Source organism: Schistocerca cancellata, chromosome 4 (genome assembly GCF_023864275.1).
Source record: "Schistocerca cancellata isolate TAMUIC-IGC-003103 chromosome 4, iqSchCanc2.1, whole genome shotgun sequence".
In the NCBI taxonomy this organism is placed as follows: domain Eukaryota; kingdom Metazoa; phylum Arthropoda; class Insecta; order Orthoptera; family Acrididae; genus Schistocerca; species Schistocerca cancellata.
Window position 1 is genome coordinate 165014997 of NC_064629.1, and position 18091 is coordinate 165033087.

Sequence of the window (18091 nt, forward strand, 5' to 3'; positions counted from 1 at the left end):
CGTTCCGTATTACCCTTCTGAACCCAACGATTCCATATTCTGCTAACAGTCATTGGATCTCGACCAACGCGAGCACCAATGTCGCGATACGATAAACCGCAGTCGCGATAGGCTACAGTCCGACCTTTATCAAAGTCGGAAACGTGATGTTACACATTTCTCCTCCTTACAGGAGGCATCACAACAACGTTTCACCAGGCAACGCCGGTCAACTGCTATTTGTGTATGAGAATTCGGTTGGAAGCACGTTGTAGGTGTCGCCACCGGCGCCAACCTTGTATGAATGCCCTGAAAAGCTAATCATTTGCATGTCACAGAATCTTCTTCCTGTTGGTTAAATTTCGCGTCTGTAGCACGTCATCTTCGTGGTGTAGCAATTTTAATGGCCAGTAGCGTATCTTTCTTGGTGTAGCCCAACACTGATCTTTTCATTCTTCTTTGGGCTGCTATTAGTTCTCTGACAATGAACTAATTCAATGGTCATGTCTCACAGCCATAAGTTATTACTTGCACTATGCATTGGTCAAAGCTGTTTTTCTTAGCTGCGCCGACATCTTGGACTTGAAAACTGAGGAGTATCTTCCATAAGCTTGCCAGCCTAATTTAATACATTGAAATATTTCTGGTTTTAAGTCTCCTTCCATATTTAGCAGGTAACCTAGATAGTTATATTCTGTAAGCCTCTTAAGTTGCATGCTTCCTACATATATATTTCCCTCTGGTGTCCATACATTCATCATCATCATCCATTCGTAGAGACGTTCTATGACACTTTGAAGTAGCGTACTCCCAACTGGTGTTCATTCATTCACCACGATCTTGCTTTTATCTTTGTACATTTTTGGATCAACTTCAGAGCAGACTGACGCAAGTTCACTAACAAGTATTAGAAGCTCTTCTATACTATTTGCTAATAGTACCATATTGTCAACGGATCTCAGGCTGTTAAATCTCTTGCCCAGAATTTGCATTCCCTTTGTTTTCCTATCTAATTTACACATCGATTTTTCGCGGACTACTGAGAAAAGTTGCTTCCCGGCCTTTTCAATGGGAAATTCAGTGGTTTCTTCAACTACATCTACAAACGCTGTGAGGGTTTTGTACATTTTGTATAAAACTTTTATATAGGCCTGTTCTATTCCTTGCTCTGTTAGAGCCTCAAACACTGCTGGGTGACTGATCGAGTCGAACTCCTTTTCGTAATCTATGAAGAGAAGGCGAAGAGGTAGATGGTATTCATTTGTTCTACTAATCGTTTCACGTAGAGTGAGGATATGATCAGGTGTACTAAATCCTTTGAGGAATGCAACTTGCACAATGGATTGGGCCAGGTCAAGTGTAGTGTTCAATATGGTAGTCAAAATTCTAGTAAAAATTTTGTGCAGTACGGACAGGAAGCTGATAGGGCTATAGTTCTTTGTACCTTTACCACTACCTTTCTTGTGTATTAGTATTATTTTGGCTATATCCCAGTCTTTTCATTGTCCAAACAATTTGAAAATATTTTAGCTAAATGTTTTATAGACTCGTCATCCAACGACTTCAAAATATCGAGTGGGAAATCATCACTACCTGGAGCGGTTCCTTTTTTTTATAGCGTCTGTAGCATGTTTGATTTCTGCGTGGAGTACTTCTGGTATTTCCGAAACAGGGGCATTCAATTCGCGTAGGATTAATATATTTTAATTTTACAATTAATCGTTTAAAATTGCGTAGAATAAAATAAAACGAGAAGAAAAGATGGTGGTAGTGTGAATCGAACCCTAGCCGAGAAATTGCCACTCAGTGTGCGTGGACACTTTTTATAACTTAGTTTTTTTTACCATTTTTTAAACTAGGACCTTAAGGGATCAGGTTGTTGGTTGGCAGAGGCAGGATAGGCAGAGGCGGCAACCCGAGGCCTGTTCACAACGTCTTCTTCTTCTTCTTCTTCTTCTTCTTCTTCTTCTCGTTCCTAGGTATGTAGTCAAAGGGATGAAGCATTTTGGCTATTTACAGGCGCAAAACACAACATAGAGGAAGTAAAGGTGTCATTCAACACATGCAAACGTAAACTGCTCCCAACTCCGTTTAGATTAAACGAATCCACGAAGAAGAAACGTGACCCTACAACGGCCAAGTTGGCGTGTATCCAGGTTGGCTTCTCACTAACTAAAAATGGTGTATAGTCCCCTGAGTACATCGGGCGTGAACATAAGTTCCTAAACCGTGATCTATCTTCTGACTTCTTGGCCACTGCTCCGTTAGGTCAACTGATCCTCAAAAAGCCCCCTACTCTGCACTTGCACCGTACATCACAAGCACTTTCTAAGAAAAACTCATCTGACGCTCTGAGAAATGTAGCACTCATAGTGCCAGAAAAGATGACGCCACGTCAGAATATACAAAGTCGAAAACAGACAGCTGCGTCCCGTCTCAGAGTTGGTCGAAGAACGGTTGACCATCATTTCAGTACTCGATAATGATTTTTAGTTTTCACCGAGAGAGGGCTACAAGAGAAATGGAGTAATATTAGTGCAATTCACGGCTCACATTCGAAGAGAAATGGCACAATTTTAGTACCATATTTACAGTGTGCCGTAACACATTAGCACATGATAACCGACAGCCATTCGCTTAGCCATTTGAGTGTAAGATAGTAATGGGACTGCTCTATTTTGTATACGCCTCTGCAGTTACCTTACTGGCTGGGTGACTTCACTGCACATCAAGTGGCTCTGAGCTCTGAGCACTATGGGACTTAACGTCTAAGCTCATCAGTCTCCTAGAACTTAGAACTACTTAAACCTAACTAACCTAAGGACATCACACACATCCATGCCCGAGGCAGGATTCGAACCTGCGACGGTAGCGGTCGCGCGGTTCCAGACTGTAGCGCCTAGAACAGCTCGGCCACCCCGACCGGCCACTGCACATCTTCATAAATTTCATATCACATTAGAATTAAGGAAAAAAATTACAGTATTGTAGGGAAATAAAACAATTTTGTGAAAAAAAACTGCGTTTGCGCATTGGGAACAGGGAGCTTGTACAATCCAGTAACCTAGTACCGACTGGATGCGGCAGTGGGACGTATACCATGGAAAAATGTCCGATTCCATTACAGCACAAACTCTCTGCATCATAATAATTATTATTCGTTGCCTACACCCAATGTCAGAAACCTTTACAGTTCCCACTTTAGCAATATTACACTAATTTATATATACACTTAGACAAAGCTGTATTCAGGGAAACTACCGAAATTTACAACAGAACTTGTGAGGTTTTAATGTAAACACTAGATGTAAGTGCCGGATGACGTCACACAATTATACTGAAATAGAAGAATGAGAGAACATTCTAAATGTTCATGCATCATTTGAACGATAAATAACAATGATCTCGAATGAATCATTTTTCCTTCACGTCACACATTAATTTGTATACATGGCTTCATGATGACCATCTACAACTGCTTCTTTTTTAATATTCATATGTCTTTTTAATATTCATATGTGAGTTTGTAAACGCTACCCACAAACATTTACACATGACAATAATAAAAATTCTTCTGTTGAATAGGAGGAGTTGTTAATGAGAAACTTTTGCAGTTTGTTTTCAGAGTATAGTTTGGTGCCTTTCACCATTTCATACTGCTGGGTATGTGGTCAAAAATTTTTGTTACAGCATTGTGCACCATTCTTTGTGCTAGAGACAACCATAACGTGGAGTAATGAATGTAATTTTTCCTATTGGTACTGCAATTACATACATCATTGTTCCTTTTGAACTACAGTGAATTATCTACAACATTCTGAGTGAATAAATACACTATGGGACCAAAAGCATCCGGACACTCCCAAAAACATACGTTTTATCGTATAAGGTGCATTGTGCTGCCACCTACTGCCAGGTACTTCATTCAGCAACCTCAGTAGTCATTAGACATCGTGAGAGAACAGAATGGGGCGCTCCGCGGAACTCACGGACTTCGAACGTGGTCAGGTGATTGGATATCACTTGTGTCATACGTCTGTACACAAGATTTCCACACTTCTAAATATCCCTAGATCAACTGTTTCCGATGTAATAGTGAAGACGTACTTTGCGCTATTGACCAACCGTGCACCGAGTGAGTGATGATAATATAGTTTTGGCACCGATTTCAACGGCCTTTCTCTCTTATGCAGAGAGCATCTCTGATATATTGGTCTCATTTTTCGTAAATATGATGTGAAATATGTTTTATGACCTCCAGCTAACATTAGGGTCCGTTTAGATTACGTTAAGGATGATCTTGGTTTTTGTAAGACAAGTGTCTATCATATTCCTTGTAGCTGTCGGATATCATATACTAGTCAGCCAACCAGGATCGTGGAGGACCGGTGTACTGAATATAAGCATCAAACACACTTAGACGAGGAAATCGACTCTTGCAGAACACTGTCTTGGCACCGGTCATCCAGTGGAATATAACAACACGGAGATTCTGGCATGCACATCTTGCTACTGGGATAGTGGTATTAAGGAAGCAGTTGAGATGAAAGTAACACGTAATCTTACAAATAGAGCGATAGGTTTTTGCTTAAGTTCTGCGTGAAATCCTGCTCTCTCTCTCTCTCTTGTTAATAAACAGTGGGATATAGTTAATGCTATCTCACCCGTTCTTTAATAATTTGACTATCGGTAACTTCTGGCATCAGTCATCTTTGGCTGTGCATTGGCGCTAGTGTTCACTGTGTGTGTGTGTGTGTGTGTGTGTGTGTGTGTGTGTGTTTGTGTGTGTGTGTGTGTGTGTGTGTGTTTCCGGAACTGCCCTGCAAACCGAGGTTTTAAATTCCCTTCTACACCACTTACTTGCTGAAGTTTTGACTCGAAAATTACAGGGAGTGCACCTGCCGAAAGATCGACGGTTGTCTGCGATGTTGTTTGGCTGCGTTCCCATATTCGACGCACATGATGTCTATATTATCATAGTTCTCTGAATATTTGAAAGAGACAAGAAGCTCTTGCACATTATTACTCATTCGTGTAATACTATGATGCTATAAGCTAATTTAATTTTTCTATATATTTTTTAGAATTTTGTGGAACTCCTTTCTTGTATCAATTTCTTTCATGTCAGGGTGCCAGAATCCAGATTCTGACAAAAAAAACCCACCCCTCTGACACCAGTAACCATAGAGATCTTGCTTTGTGCAATGGTGACCTCCATACATTTTCTGCAAGAATCTCAGCCAATCTATGTTTCCCTCTCTTGTTCATCTATAGGTCGTGTTTCGTTTATATCAATTTCCAAATTGTATTAACAAGCACTGCACCCGTGGGAGATTCCATTTTAGTCAGCACCAGCTTGCTCAACTCTGTGTTCACACGGGTCACAGCAGTGTTAACACCGGGCTGATCATGGTGTTGGAGGACTTCCATTCCACAAAATTGTTTAGTTACTACTCCTATTTCATCCAGGTCACCCTTGTGTTGTTGTTTCCGTCTTTAGCGAGACTTTTCCCGGCTCCACCTACTCTGATAACATGAAACTCTTTATCAAAATCTTTACACAAGTTCCAACAACCCTCTGTCAACTGGCTAAGGATAGCACCTGTGTTCACAATAATTGTGACCTGGTACCCTTATCCTGATCTACCCTGTACCATCTGGCCAACATTCCTGGCATAGCTACTTCCAACAGCAAAACCGTTTTCTTTCCACTCGCTTTTGGTACTGACCTACACTTAACTTTTTTGCTAAAAGTATACTACACCCTGCTGTGACCTACACCCCCGTTCTACTAAGGGGAACAAGTCAAACTGTTCTCCTAGATAAACTGACGTTCTGTGGGATTGATGGTATAGCAAAATAATAGATAATTTCATATCTAACTAAAAGGATGCAGAAAGTGGTACTTAGTAATTCAGACAATATATTCCGGGGAAATAATTCTGGCTGGGGAGAGGTCCACTACTATTCCTCATATATAAACAATCTTCCATCTTATACACAACGAACAGAATTAGCTCTTTTTAGCGATGGCACTAGTATTATAATCAATCCAGGCATACATACAGAAAAAGAAGAAATGTTAAACAATGTTCTTAAACGCATCATTGACTGGTTTTCTGTGACTAGTCTCACCCTCAATTCCTGCAAAGACAACACATTCAATTCTGCACATCTAGGGGTACAGTACCAATGATAAGTGTACCACATGTTGAGGAAATAAGAAATAGGGTGAAAACTTCGCAGTTCGTAGGTGTCCATATGGATGAGAAAGCAAACTCGAAAAAGCACATTTTGTAACTACTGAAACAACTTAGTTCAGCCACATTTCCACCTAAAGGCATTGCGAATATTGGGAAGAGACATATTAGTAAGCTGACGTATTTTGCGTATTTTCATTCAGTAATGTCATATCGAATAATGTTCTGGGCTAACCCATCTTTAAGAAAGAAAGCTTTCGTTGCTTAAAAACGTTTTGTAAGAATAATATGTGGTGATCACCCACGATCATCTGTTTAAGGACTTCGACATTATGACTAATGCTTCGCAGTATATTTGTTTCATCATGAAGTTTGACATAAATAATACAGTTCAAAGGGAGCAATGATATACGTAATTACAATACCAGAACGAAAAATAACATTCATTACTCCACATGAAGGTTGTCTTTAGCAAAAAAAGGGTGCAAAATGCTAAAAAAAAAATTTCGATCGCTTATCAAGTGACGTAAATTGTCTGACAGAGAGTAAAGTATGGGTACAAACTGAGGAAGTTTCTCGTTGACAATTTCTAATATTTCGTAGATAATTTGTGTTATTGTAATATGCAATATGTCGTGCATAGGAAGTACTAACTCAAATTTGTAAAAAACAAAAAAATCAGAAGTGTTCAGAATGCAACCATATATACAAATTAATTTGCGATATGATTCACTCCACATTGTTACCATTTATCATGAAAAATGATCAGTGGAACATGTAACTAAGTAACTATCGGATTATGTATTGGATGGATCGAGTAAACGATGTAAATACGAGCTGTCAAATATGATTATGCTACAATATATAAGGGAGATAACACAACGTAACTGTATTTTAATAAATATATAATGAAAAAGTTTCAACTTCCATGTTCTGTAAAAGGATATGGCTGAAATTGACAGCAGCAAACTATTATGAAACCTGAATTATACGTTAATACATTTTTCTCATCATGTCAGATTCCTTTAGAGAGAAACAGCAGTTGCAAAATCTTGTACATTCACGTACAGGGTGCAACTTGAATCGATAGTTTTTTCCGAAACCCGGTCCAGGTTAATACTTTCATGCTATTCCTGACTTAATTTAAACCTCGTTGGAGGTGGTTAATTCATAATTAAATATTGAACTACTACACTCATAATAAAAGTCGAATGGAATGTCTATAAGAACTCGTATCTAATTATGAATATAGATATGCCACTATACACTTTCCGATTCATCATATTACATACATCGACCAGTTACTTCTCTTAGAGACCATTTATCACATATTCTGTCATCTTGCAGCTAAGGATGTTGACGGGAGATATGTTAATATAGTTTTAACCACACAGTTGTGGGGAGAAACCATGACACATTTGGATGTCAAAATGGTTAATTTATGATAGGGTATCTAATATATGCTTTAAATTCTAAGAAAAAATATAGGAATTTTGTGTCAAAATCAATGACTGTGCGTGAAAACAATGATCTCTGATCGCAAATTGAAAATTCATTTTATTTTTGTACCAAAGAAAACAGTATTATTTCCAAGTCTGAATTATCTGTATTATTCTGTCAAAAATCTTCTCTTAGTTCTGATAAAACCGATATCATAGTAATACATACATTATAGTGACCTCTGTAATTACAGTTTCGAATAAATAAAATTATTGTATGTGTACGTAAAAGAAAATGTCTGTCTTAGTACAGTCACGCACACTGTCTGAGAGAAATAAAATTAACTACTGAACGAGTTCCATTTCTTCGTTCCTAGAACCAATATTTTGTCACGAATCGTGCTAATAAGATGTGTTATGTCTCATTTTTCACTTCTTTTTTCCAGGGAAATTCCCTATATGTGATTCTGAAGGGATTAGATGCCTTGGAGAACATTCTGGTAAGTGAAAGAATGTAAACTTCACTTAAAAATCAAATTTTCATTATAGTCATAACGTTATGTAACAACGAGAGTACGTTGTATTGTACAACGCGTATGTTTCGAAACTGCTTTTCAGTTTTTCTGAAGTTGCTACAAGCCTGAAATTAGTTTGATATAATATACAATCTGCGACGGTAAACAATGCTTTAATGAAGATATGTTCGACAATGCTATCTGAATTCTGTTCGAGAAAGAAAGACAGATTTTTCGGAACACTATTTTCAAAGAATGGTTTAATTGGAGGTGGTATGCCATTGACTTCTACCAACCTGAAAACTAGCTCACGTTGCTCGTTTTGGAGGAATCCGAAAATCGATACAATCTCATTTTTTTCACATATAGCAGGCATTTAGATGAGTTAACGTCACATCAACATCAGACAAAATTCTAGGACTACGGAAACCAAAACTCATCATTTGATTTCATTGTTTGCTATCAGCGAAGCCAACAAGTCGCCCTGGCCCATTTTTCTATAACTTACTGGCAGTTGTGTCCATATTTGAGTACTACGTAGTAACTTACTTAGAACTGCCTCAAATGCTTACTCTACCGTAGTTGTCACATAACCAAATATTGGAATGAATCTGAAACTTTCTGGACCTTCTCATTCCCCGTGGGTTTTCTGAAGACTCATTCAATTTACCTTCCAAATAATGCAATAAGCCTGTATGTAAAAACTTCATGAAATATTACAATTGTATGCTGGACCGGACCAGAACAGTAGCTATGGTGAACAAACCGTTTTCCTTATAGTAACTGACAAATGACCATAAGCAGTAAGCTCGTGAACTTCACGCTAGTTATTGCGAAAGCAAAAGTGCTGCACTACATCTGCTAGGGAAACTTGTTCGTATTGGGTACTTAGCAGATTTTCGAATAGAACAGAGTATTTGTGGAATGACGAAATGGAAAAACATGAAATGAGAATCGATACGGGTCACAACGCTAACTCTTAATGTTCTCAGGGGGGTTGTTATAGTATCCGCATTATTTAACGTATGTATTAAAGAGTTGCCAGGTAACGTTACTTGCAATATGAAGAGTTTAGCAGATGGCGCTATTATATTTTGAAAAATGTGGTACTGTCCATTACCTGAATGTGCAACTGCTCTTATCTCTTGTCGTAGGGTTACGGTGACATAATTAGCACCAGTGTCATTAGGTAAATAGACTCTACCAAACTCTGTACAGGTTGTCCCAGGAGAATTGGTAAATATTCAGGGATATGACAGGGAAGCTGGTTTGAAACAAAAGACTTCATGTGGACATATGCTTTTTCCGAATGGGTTCCGAGGTAGACCACATTTAATGTACTCGTATGTTAGTTTTTGGACTAGTAGTTCGAACGTACGTGGCTTACCCACCCTACCGCTTTGGTATTTATTCTAGCCCAACCTACCTCGTTCTTTTCAGTCTCTTTATTGGAGATGTCTTTCTGTCATCAAACTACCACTTTTAGCGCGCAGTTGCCCTTGGTGTGTTGTGAGCGAAGTAGTTCGAGGGATTCAGAGTATATCAGAGAGAAGCATCTGTTAAGTGTGTTTGTACGCGCACCTGCTAAAATGCCACGCATCTACACTGATGAAGAATATACAGATATGGTGTATGTTCACGGCTTCTGCTGCTGTCGAAAAATAACGTCGGCGCTTTCCGACACTTCGAATTCATGGCCGTCGAGTATTTACCTGTTTTCAACAATTTTGGTGATACATGTATTCTTCCAAGCTCCCATTTTTCTTCCGAACATGGAGTTCAACAACTTGTGCAGGAACAGCAACACATTTTTAAGATGGTGCAGCGTAATCCAACAACCATCATACGGAAACTTTCTACACGTATCAATGTTCCATGAACACACGCATGGCGAACATTGCTTGAGGTGTACTTGTACACACTTCACATAAAACGACAACAATGCACATTAAATACGTTCTATCTTGGAAACCTATCTCGGAAACCATTAGGAATAATGGCATACGTCCGTATGAAGTTTTTGTTTCAAATGATCGTTTCTGTCATATCCTGAATACTGACCATTCCTACTGGGACGCACTGTATAATATAAGGTTTAATTCGTGACGAGCAGGATGCGAGGGGGGTTAATTCTTAGGTTTTGGTGGAATACATTACAGAATCACATACTAGCATTGAGACTGTTACCTAGGATGTTGCGCTTGGGGCTGGTTGTCATGCAAAGCGGATAAGTGTTTTCAGCTACACTGGTCCTTTGGTGAAAGACGAGTACCTTCGCGTGTTACGTTGGACCTCGCTCTCTATCCCTGACATTCAGTAGGAATGTTTTTTTTCTGTACTGAAAATAAATCCGCATGAGGATGAGATTTTAATACTGGAGTAGCAGTTCGGTAGCGTTCGGTCAAGTTGTTGATGGTGTTACACTTCCCATTCCCGTCTGTGTAAATAAAAAACATTTGTCAGTAGGAATAATAAAAATTGCGACTGTAGACTAAAGCAAATAATTGTTTCTCATCGTTTAATGTTTGTGACCTAAGTCTTTTGATCATAATAGCTATGAAGCCGTACGATTTCCTATAAACTGATATCATTAATTAATAACCATCCGGATATCATGTAAATACACTCCTGGAAATGGAAAAAAGAACACATTGACACCGGTGTGTCAGACCCACCATACTTGCTCCGGACACTGCGAGAGGGCTGTACAAGCAATGATCACACGCACGGCACAGCGGACACACCAGGAACCGCGGTGTTGGCCGTCGAATGGCGCTAGCTGCGCAGCATTTGTGCACCGCCGCCGTCAGTGTCAGCCAGTTTGCCGTGGCATACGGAGCTCCATCGCAGTCTTTAACACTGGTAGCATGCCGCGACAGCGTGGACGTGAACCGTATGTGCAGTTGACGGACTTTGAGCGAGGGCGTATAGTGGGCATGCGGGAGGACGGGTGGACGTACCACCGAATTGCTCAACACGTGGGGCGTGAGGTTTCCACAGTACATCGATGTTGTCGCCAGTGGTCGGCGGAAGGTGCACGTGCCCGTCGACCTGGGACCGGACCGCAGCGACGCACGGATGCACGCCAAGACCGTAGGATCCTACGCAGTGCCGTAGGGGACCGCACCGCCACTTCCCAGCAAATTAGGGACACTGTTGCTCCTGGGGTATCGGCGAGGACCATTCGTAACCGTCTCTATGAATCTGGGCTACGGTCCCGCACACCGTTAGGCCGTCTTCCGCTCACGCCCCAACATCGTGCAGCCCGCCTCCAGTGGTGTCGCGACAAGCGTGAATAGAGGGACGAATGGAGACGTGTCGTCTTCAGCGATGAGAGTCGCTTCTGCCTTGGTGCCAATGATGGTCGTATGCGTGTTTGGCGCCGTGCAGGTGAGCGCCACAATCAGGACTGCATACGACCGAGGCACACAGGGCCAACACCCGGTATCATGGTGTGGGGAGCGATCTCCTACACTGGCCGTACACCACTGGTGATCGTCGAGGGGACACTCTGAATAGTGCACGGTACATCCAAACCGTCATCGAACCCATCGTTCTACCATTCCTAGACCGGCAAGGGAACTTGCTGTTCCAACAGGACAATGCACGTCCGCATGTATCCCGTGCCACCCAACGTGCTCTAGAAGGTGTAAGTCAACTACCCTGGCCAGCAAGATCTCCGGATCTGTCCCCCATTGAGCATGTTTGGGACTGGATGAAGCGTCGTCTCACACGGTCTGCACGACCAGCACGAACGCTGGTCCAACTGAGGCGCCAGGTGGAAATGGCATGGCAAGCCGTTCCACAGGACTACATCCAGCATCTCTACGATCGTCTCCATGGGAGAATAGCAGCCTGCATTGCTGCGAAAGGTGGATATACACTTTACTAGTGCCGACATTGGGCATGCTCTGTTGCCTGTGTCTATGTGCCTGTGGTTCTGTCAGTGTGATCATGTGATGTATCTGACCCCAGGAATGTGTCAATAAAGTTTCCCCTTCCTGGGACAATGAATTCACGGTGTTCTTATTTCAATTTCCAGGAGTGTACCTAAGATTGATTTTTATGATCTTGATGATGATCTATGTGGTCGTAACTAGCGATTAGTGAAACGTTTTTATCCAGACAGCAGCATATACAGGTGGTCATGACCTCTTTACAATTTTCTAGTTGAGGTTACTGCCTAAGTGGTGCTTGCTATCTCCTAATAATTTGAGATGTGAAGTAAGTTATGAGTATGGGTTAAACTGAGAAATACGAGGTTTTTAACGAAGTATGATAAGACATTACAGAAATACGAGGTTTTTAACGAAGTATGATAAGACATTACAGAAATACGAGGTGATGGATTGCTGGAATGAGGGAGAGTGAAACAGATTATAGTAACTTAACAGAGGAAGTTTGAAACTTGGACCGAAAATCAATTGTAAGCAAACTAAAACAACGCACAAAAAGAAAATAGTTTGAACAAAAAATAAGTTTTTCGTTTAGGGTTACTGAAAAGAGCGACTGGTCTGACAGCAATATAAATAACAGGAACATAAAATACCATAGAATGATTTGTTAAACTAAATAGAGTTTTCAGAATCAAGTTTCCGATACGTCTCAAGCTGGATGTCTATTATTAGTGTACACCATATGTAACTTATGGCAATGAAACAAGTACTTTTAATGTAACAGAACAGTGTTCCCCGATGGCAACGGGACAAATACTTCTACAACTGTGCGAAATTTAGCGAACAATGGAGACACTTGTGTTGGGTATTACCGGGAGAAATGGAAAAAAAAAAACAAACAAAAGGAACAGACTGAGTGAAGACGTAACTGCGACTGTTTTGAAATCACTTTTCTCTGATGTTTCAGATTCTCTCATCAAGGTGATCGATCCTAAAACGCAGAATAAAGTTTGTGACTGTCTGCCGCCCTGTGATGACGTCAATTACATGATTGAACTAGAAAACGACATGCCATGGCAAGTAACCAAACTTTTAAATACATTATAACATCAACGGTCTACAATTTCATGCTAATTGTTGTACAGGGTGTACTATTTATTTTGACCACCGCAAATAACTTTTTGTCCAGAAAAAAACTATTATTGTTGACTTAACGGTGGGCGTGCAATTTTCTTGGGTTCCCATTTGTTTACTGTCAACTCCACAAACGGACGAGCCACGTTACCCCAGATACCTCACTGTGCGTTACTGCAGGAGAGTCAAAGTCTGGTTTGTGTTATGTTTCTAGTAACGTCACGTTTACGCAAATGGTACACTGTGATACACGTGTTGAGGAGAAATATAGGGCGTTATTTAAAAACTGTGTACTGCTTGTCATATCTTCGATAAGTACAAAGTCAAAAGAAAGGTAATCATTCTGGTTAATGTCCACCTGGTAGCTAAACAGCATTTAGTTGGCAACTTTATTTGGCTTCTGGACAAGTCACTACTGGGTGGTCGTTAAGATTAATGGTACATCCTGTAGAAAATCACTATGTTAGACACGTCACGACATAGCGGCAATCATTGACAAAGGTCCTAGTGGAAATGACGTGCTGTAGCCATCGTCCAACTTCTGGATGCTGAGTAACAACGTCAATTACAAGGTGAATGATTGTGATGAACGGTTGCTTAGCGCTCTGTTGTTCATCTGTTACTCATGGTTATAGAAATAAAGAAATCAAAGAAGGTTGAACCTGTTGCAGGAGCGTAGTTTAATCCCTTCGTCCATCACTGCAGGGATCACAGACCTCAACACACCATTTGACGTACACCATCAAAAGTGTCACATGCCCCTACCGTGAGTTATGTATGGGACAAAATATACTAAGGTGACAAAAGTTGTGGGATAGCTATATTCACATACACAGATGGCAGCAGTACCGCTACACAAGGTATAAAAGGGCGGTACATTGGCGGAGCTGACATTTGTACTTGGGTACTTCACGTGAAAAGGTTTCCGACGAGAATTAACAGACTCTGAACGCGGAATGGTACACTACTGGCCATAAAAATTGCTACACCACGAAGATGACATGCTACAGAAGCGAAATTTTACTGACAGGAAGAAGATGCTGTGATATGTAAATGATTAGCTTTTCAGAGCACTCACACAAGGTTGGCGCCGGTGGCGACACCTACAACGTGCTGGCATGAGGACAGTTTCCAACCGATTTCTCATACACAAACAGCGGTTCACCACCGTTGGCTGGCGAAACGGTGTTGTGATGCCTCGAGCAAGAAGGAGAAATGCGTACCATCACGTTTCCCACTTTGATAAAGGTCAGATTGCAGCCTATCGCGCTTTCGGTTTATCGTATCGCGACACTGCTGCTCGCGTTGGTCGAGATCCAATGACTGTTAGCAGAATATGGAATCGGTGGGTTCAGGAGGGTAATACGGAACGCCGTGCTGGATCCCAACGGCCCCGTATCACTAGCAGTCGAGATGACAGGCATATTATCCGCATGGCTGTAACGGATCGTCCAGCCACGTCTCGAACCCTGAGTCAACAGATGGGGACGTTTGGAAGACAACAACCATCTGCTCGAACAGTTCGACGACGTTTGCAGTAGCGTGGGCTGTCAGCTCGGCGACCACGGCAGCGGTTACCCTTGACGCTGCATCACAGACAGAAGCGCCTACGATGGTGTACTTGACGACGAACCTGGGTGCACGAATGGCAAAACGTCATTTTTTCGGATGAATCCAGGTTCTGCTTACAGCATCATGATGGTCGCATCCGTGTTTGGCGACATCGCGGTGAACGCATATTTGCAGCGTGTATTCGTCATCGCCATACTGGCGTATCACCCAGCGTAATGGTATGGGGTGCCATTGGTTACATGTCTCCGTCACCTCTTGTTCGCATTGACGGCACTTTGAATAGTGGACGTTACATTTCAGATGTGTTACGACCTGTGGCTCTACCCTTCATTCGATCCTCGCGAAACCCTACATTTCAGCAGCATAATGCACGACCGCATGTTGCAGGTCCTGTACGGGCCTTTCTGGATACAGAAAATGTTCATCTGCTGCCCTGGCCAGCACATTCTCCAGATCTCTCACCAATTGAAAACGTCTGGTCAATGGTGGCTGAGCACCTGACTCGTCACAATACGCCAGTCACCACTCTTGATGAACTGTGGTGTCGTGTTGCAGCTGCATGGCAGCTGTACCTGTACACGCCATCCAAGCTCTGTTTGACTCAATGTCCAGGCGTATCAAGGCCGTTATTACGGTCAGAGGTGGTTGTTCTGGGTACTGATTTCTCAGGATCTATGCACCCAAATTGCTTGAAAATGTAATCACATGTCAGGTCTAGGTTAATATATTTGTCCAATGAATACCCGTTTATCATCAGCATTTCTTCTTGGTGTAGCAATTTTAATGGCCAGTAATGTAGTTCAAGCTAGACGCATGGGACCTTAAATTTCGGAAATTGTTAGGGAATTCAATATTGTGTGATCCACAGTGTCAAGAGTGTGAGGAGAACATCAAATTTCAGGCATTGCCGGTCACCACGGATAACGCAGTGGCCGACGATGTTCACTTAATGTGCGAGAGTAGCGGCGTTTGCGTGGAGTTAACAGTGCTAATAGATAATCGACATTGCGTGAAGTAACCTCACATATGAATTTAGGACGTATGTCGAACGTATCCGTTAGGACAGTTTGGAGAAATTTGAGGTTAATGGGCTATGGCAGCAGACGACCGCCGCGAGTGGCTTCGCTAACAGTCTGACATTGCCTGCACCACCGCTTCTAAGCACGTGAACATGTCGGTTGCACTTTAGGTGGTAGGATGAGTCCAGAGATGGTAAGAGCTGATGATAAGGTATGGGTGTTGTGCAGAGCTCATGAAGCCATGGACCCAAGTCGTCAACAAGGCACTGTGCAGGCTGGTGGTGGCTGCATAATGGCATGGGCTGTGTTCACAAGGAATGGACTGGGAACTCTGACTAGAAACGGTTATATTCGTCTACTTGGAGGCCTTTTTGATCCGTTCATGGACTTCATGTTCCCAAACAACGATGTAATTTTTATGAATAGCAATGCGGTATAGCACTGGGCCACAGCTGTTCGCGATTGGTTTGAGGAACAATCTGAGAAAAACTGAGATTCCAACTCCCACTTTCAGTCATTTTCCCGAGGCAGAATTTTCTAAAAAACGACGTTTCGAACTCTCACTTAAGGTTTTTTTTAGATCGCTTAATTAGCTACTTTTTCAACTTGGGAGAGAGAGAAATTCTCTCCAATGTGGAGTGATTCCTGGCTGTCCTGACTGAGAAGAAAAAAAAATTGTAACAATAAAAAGCTGCTGAGGTTCCCACGAGAATGTAGAGATGGTTCAAATGGCTCTGGGCACTATGCGACTTAACTTCTGAGGTCATCAGTCGCCTAGAACTACTTAACTCCAAGGGTATAACGCTGCCTCGGTCACCAGATGGACGTTCTCTTGGGAGTCAAGTATCTTGTATCCGACGCAGAACTGACAGATAAGTGTAACCCTCCCACCTTCGTAATGAGGATGCAACACACAAATTGCGTCGCGATTCAATGCATCGGTCTCCAGCCGACTTACCTCCAAGAGTCTAACGCTGCCTCGGTCACCAGATGGTCGTTCTCTTGTGAGTCAAATTTCTTGCATCCGATACAAAACTGACAGATAAGTATAACCATCGCTCCGTCGTAATGACGATGGAACACATAAATTGCGTCGCGATTCATTACAGCAGTCTCAAGCCGACTTTTCTCCTAGGGTCTAACGCTGCCACGGTCGCCGTATGGAAGTTCTCCTGTAAGCACAGTTTCTTGTTTCCGACGCAAAACTGGCAGTTAACTCTTACCGTCCCATCCCGGTATTGACGATGAACACACAAATTGCGTCGTGATTCAATACATCAGTCTCCAGCTAACTTAAACCTAACTAACCTAAGGACATCACACACATCCATGCCCGAGGCAGGACTCGAACCTGCGGCCGTAGCAGTCGCGCGGTTCTGGACTGAAGCGCGTAGAACCGCTCGCACACTGCGGCCGGCTAAGATAAGTTTAATTCGCGAAAAAAAAAAAATTCCACGAAGCTGCTCTCTGAGCGGAAAGGTTTTATAAGCAGCATAGCTCAGTATACCGGACTATTTGGAAAACATCTGGGGCTGCCCAGCATGTGTCTACAGTTTGTGAAATCTTGCCCACACGCGCCTTGCTGGCACTGAAGCAATTTTTTTTTCTTTATTGTCATTTTAATACCTTATATAAGGTATGCCGGCAGCGGCAAAACTACGCCGCTCTTCGGCCACAGCTATTAAACTAGAACATATGAAGACATAGAAAAACACAGCAAAACGATGGATAAGGCGTAGTAAAATAAAAAAACGTTCAGCACTGGTACACGAACATAAGCGACAGAAATGACACACGTGAACAGTGGGGCATGGACGGTGAAACACTAAGGCACTAAACATGATGGCACACAAAACACCGAAGGTGCACGAGTGTTCACTGTTCGTGTACGAGTCCGGGGAAGTGCCAAAGGGGAAAAGGTGGTGAGGAGGGAGAGAGGAGGGTGTAGATTCCAATGGCAGAGGAGAGGGGAGGGGGAGTAAGGAAGGTAGGGGGTAGGGGAGGCCTGGGGCTTGAGAAGGAGGGAGGAAGGGAGGAGGGAGAGAAGGAGGGAGGGTGCCCTTGGGAAAAACACAGGGGGTGGAAGGGAAGGATCAAAGTTGGTAGGAGGGGTAGATGGAGGGGATGAGGGCATCATCAGGGAGGGGCGGTTGGTGGAAGCCACCTTGGGCGAGGGTATGGAGAGTGGAGAGATGGAGAGCAGGTGGCACATGAGAATACAGGTGCGGCAGTGGACAGGGGTGGGAAAGGATGGGAGAGATAAGCGGGTGAGGGGGAGGTGTAGAGGATCCGTATCTGTTCAAGGAAAAGGAGAGGTGCAGAAATGGAATGAGGTCA

General features: G+C 42.4%; 1 protein-coding gene across 1 annotated transcript in view; it reads left to right on the top strand.

The window, feature by feature from the left end:
* The window catches only part of LOC126183980 (uncharacterized), a 148138-nt gene that overhangs the window by 107582 nt on the left and 22465 nt on the right, over nt 1-18091 (top strand). The window contains exons 8-9 of the mRNA XM_049926331.1: nt 8065-8118; nt 12997-13105. Coding sequence (XP_049782288.1) covers nt 8065-8118; nt 12997-13105 — 163 coding nt within the window. The remainder of the gene's footprint in view (nt 1-8064; nt 8119-12996; nt 13106-18091) is intronic.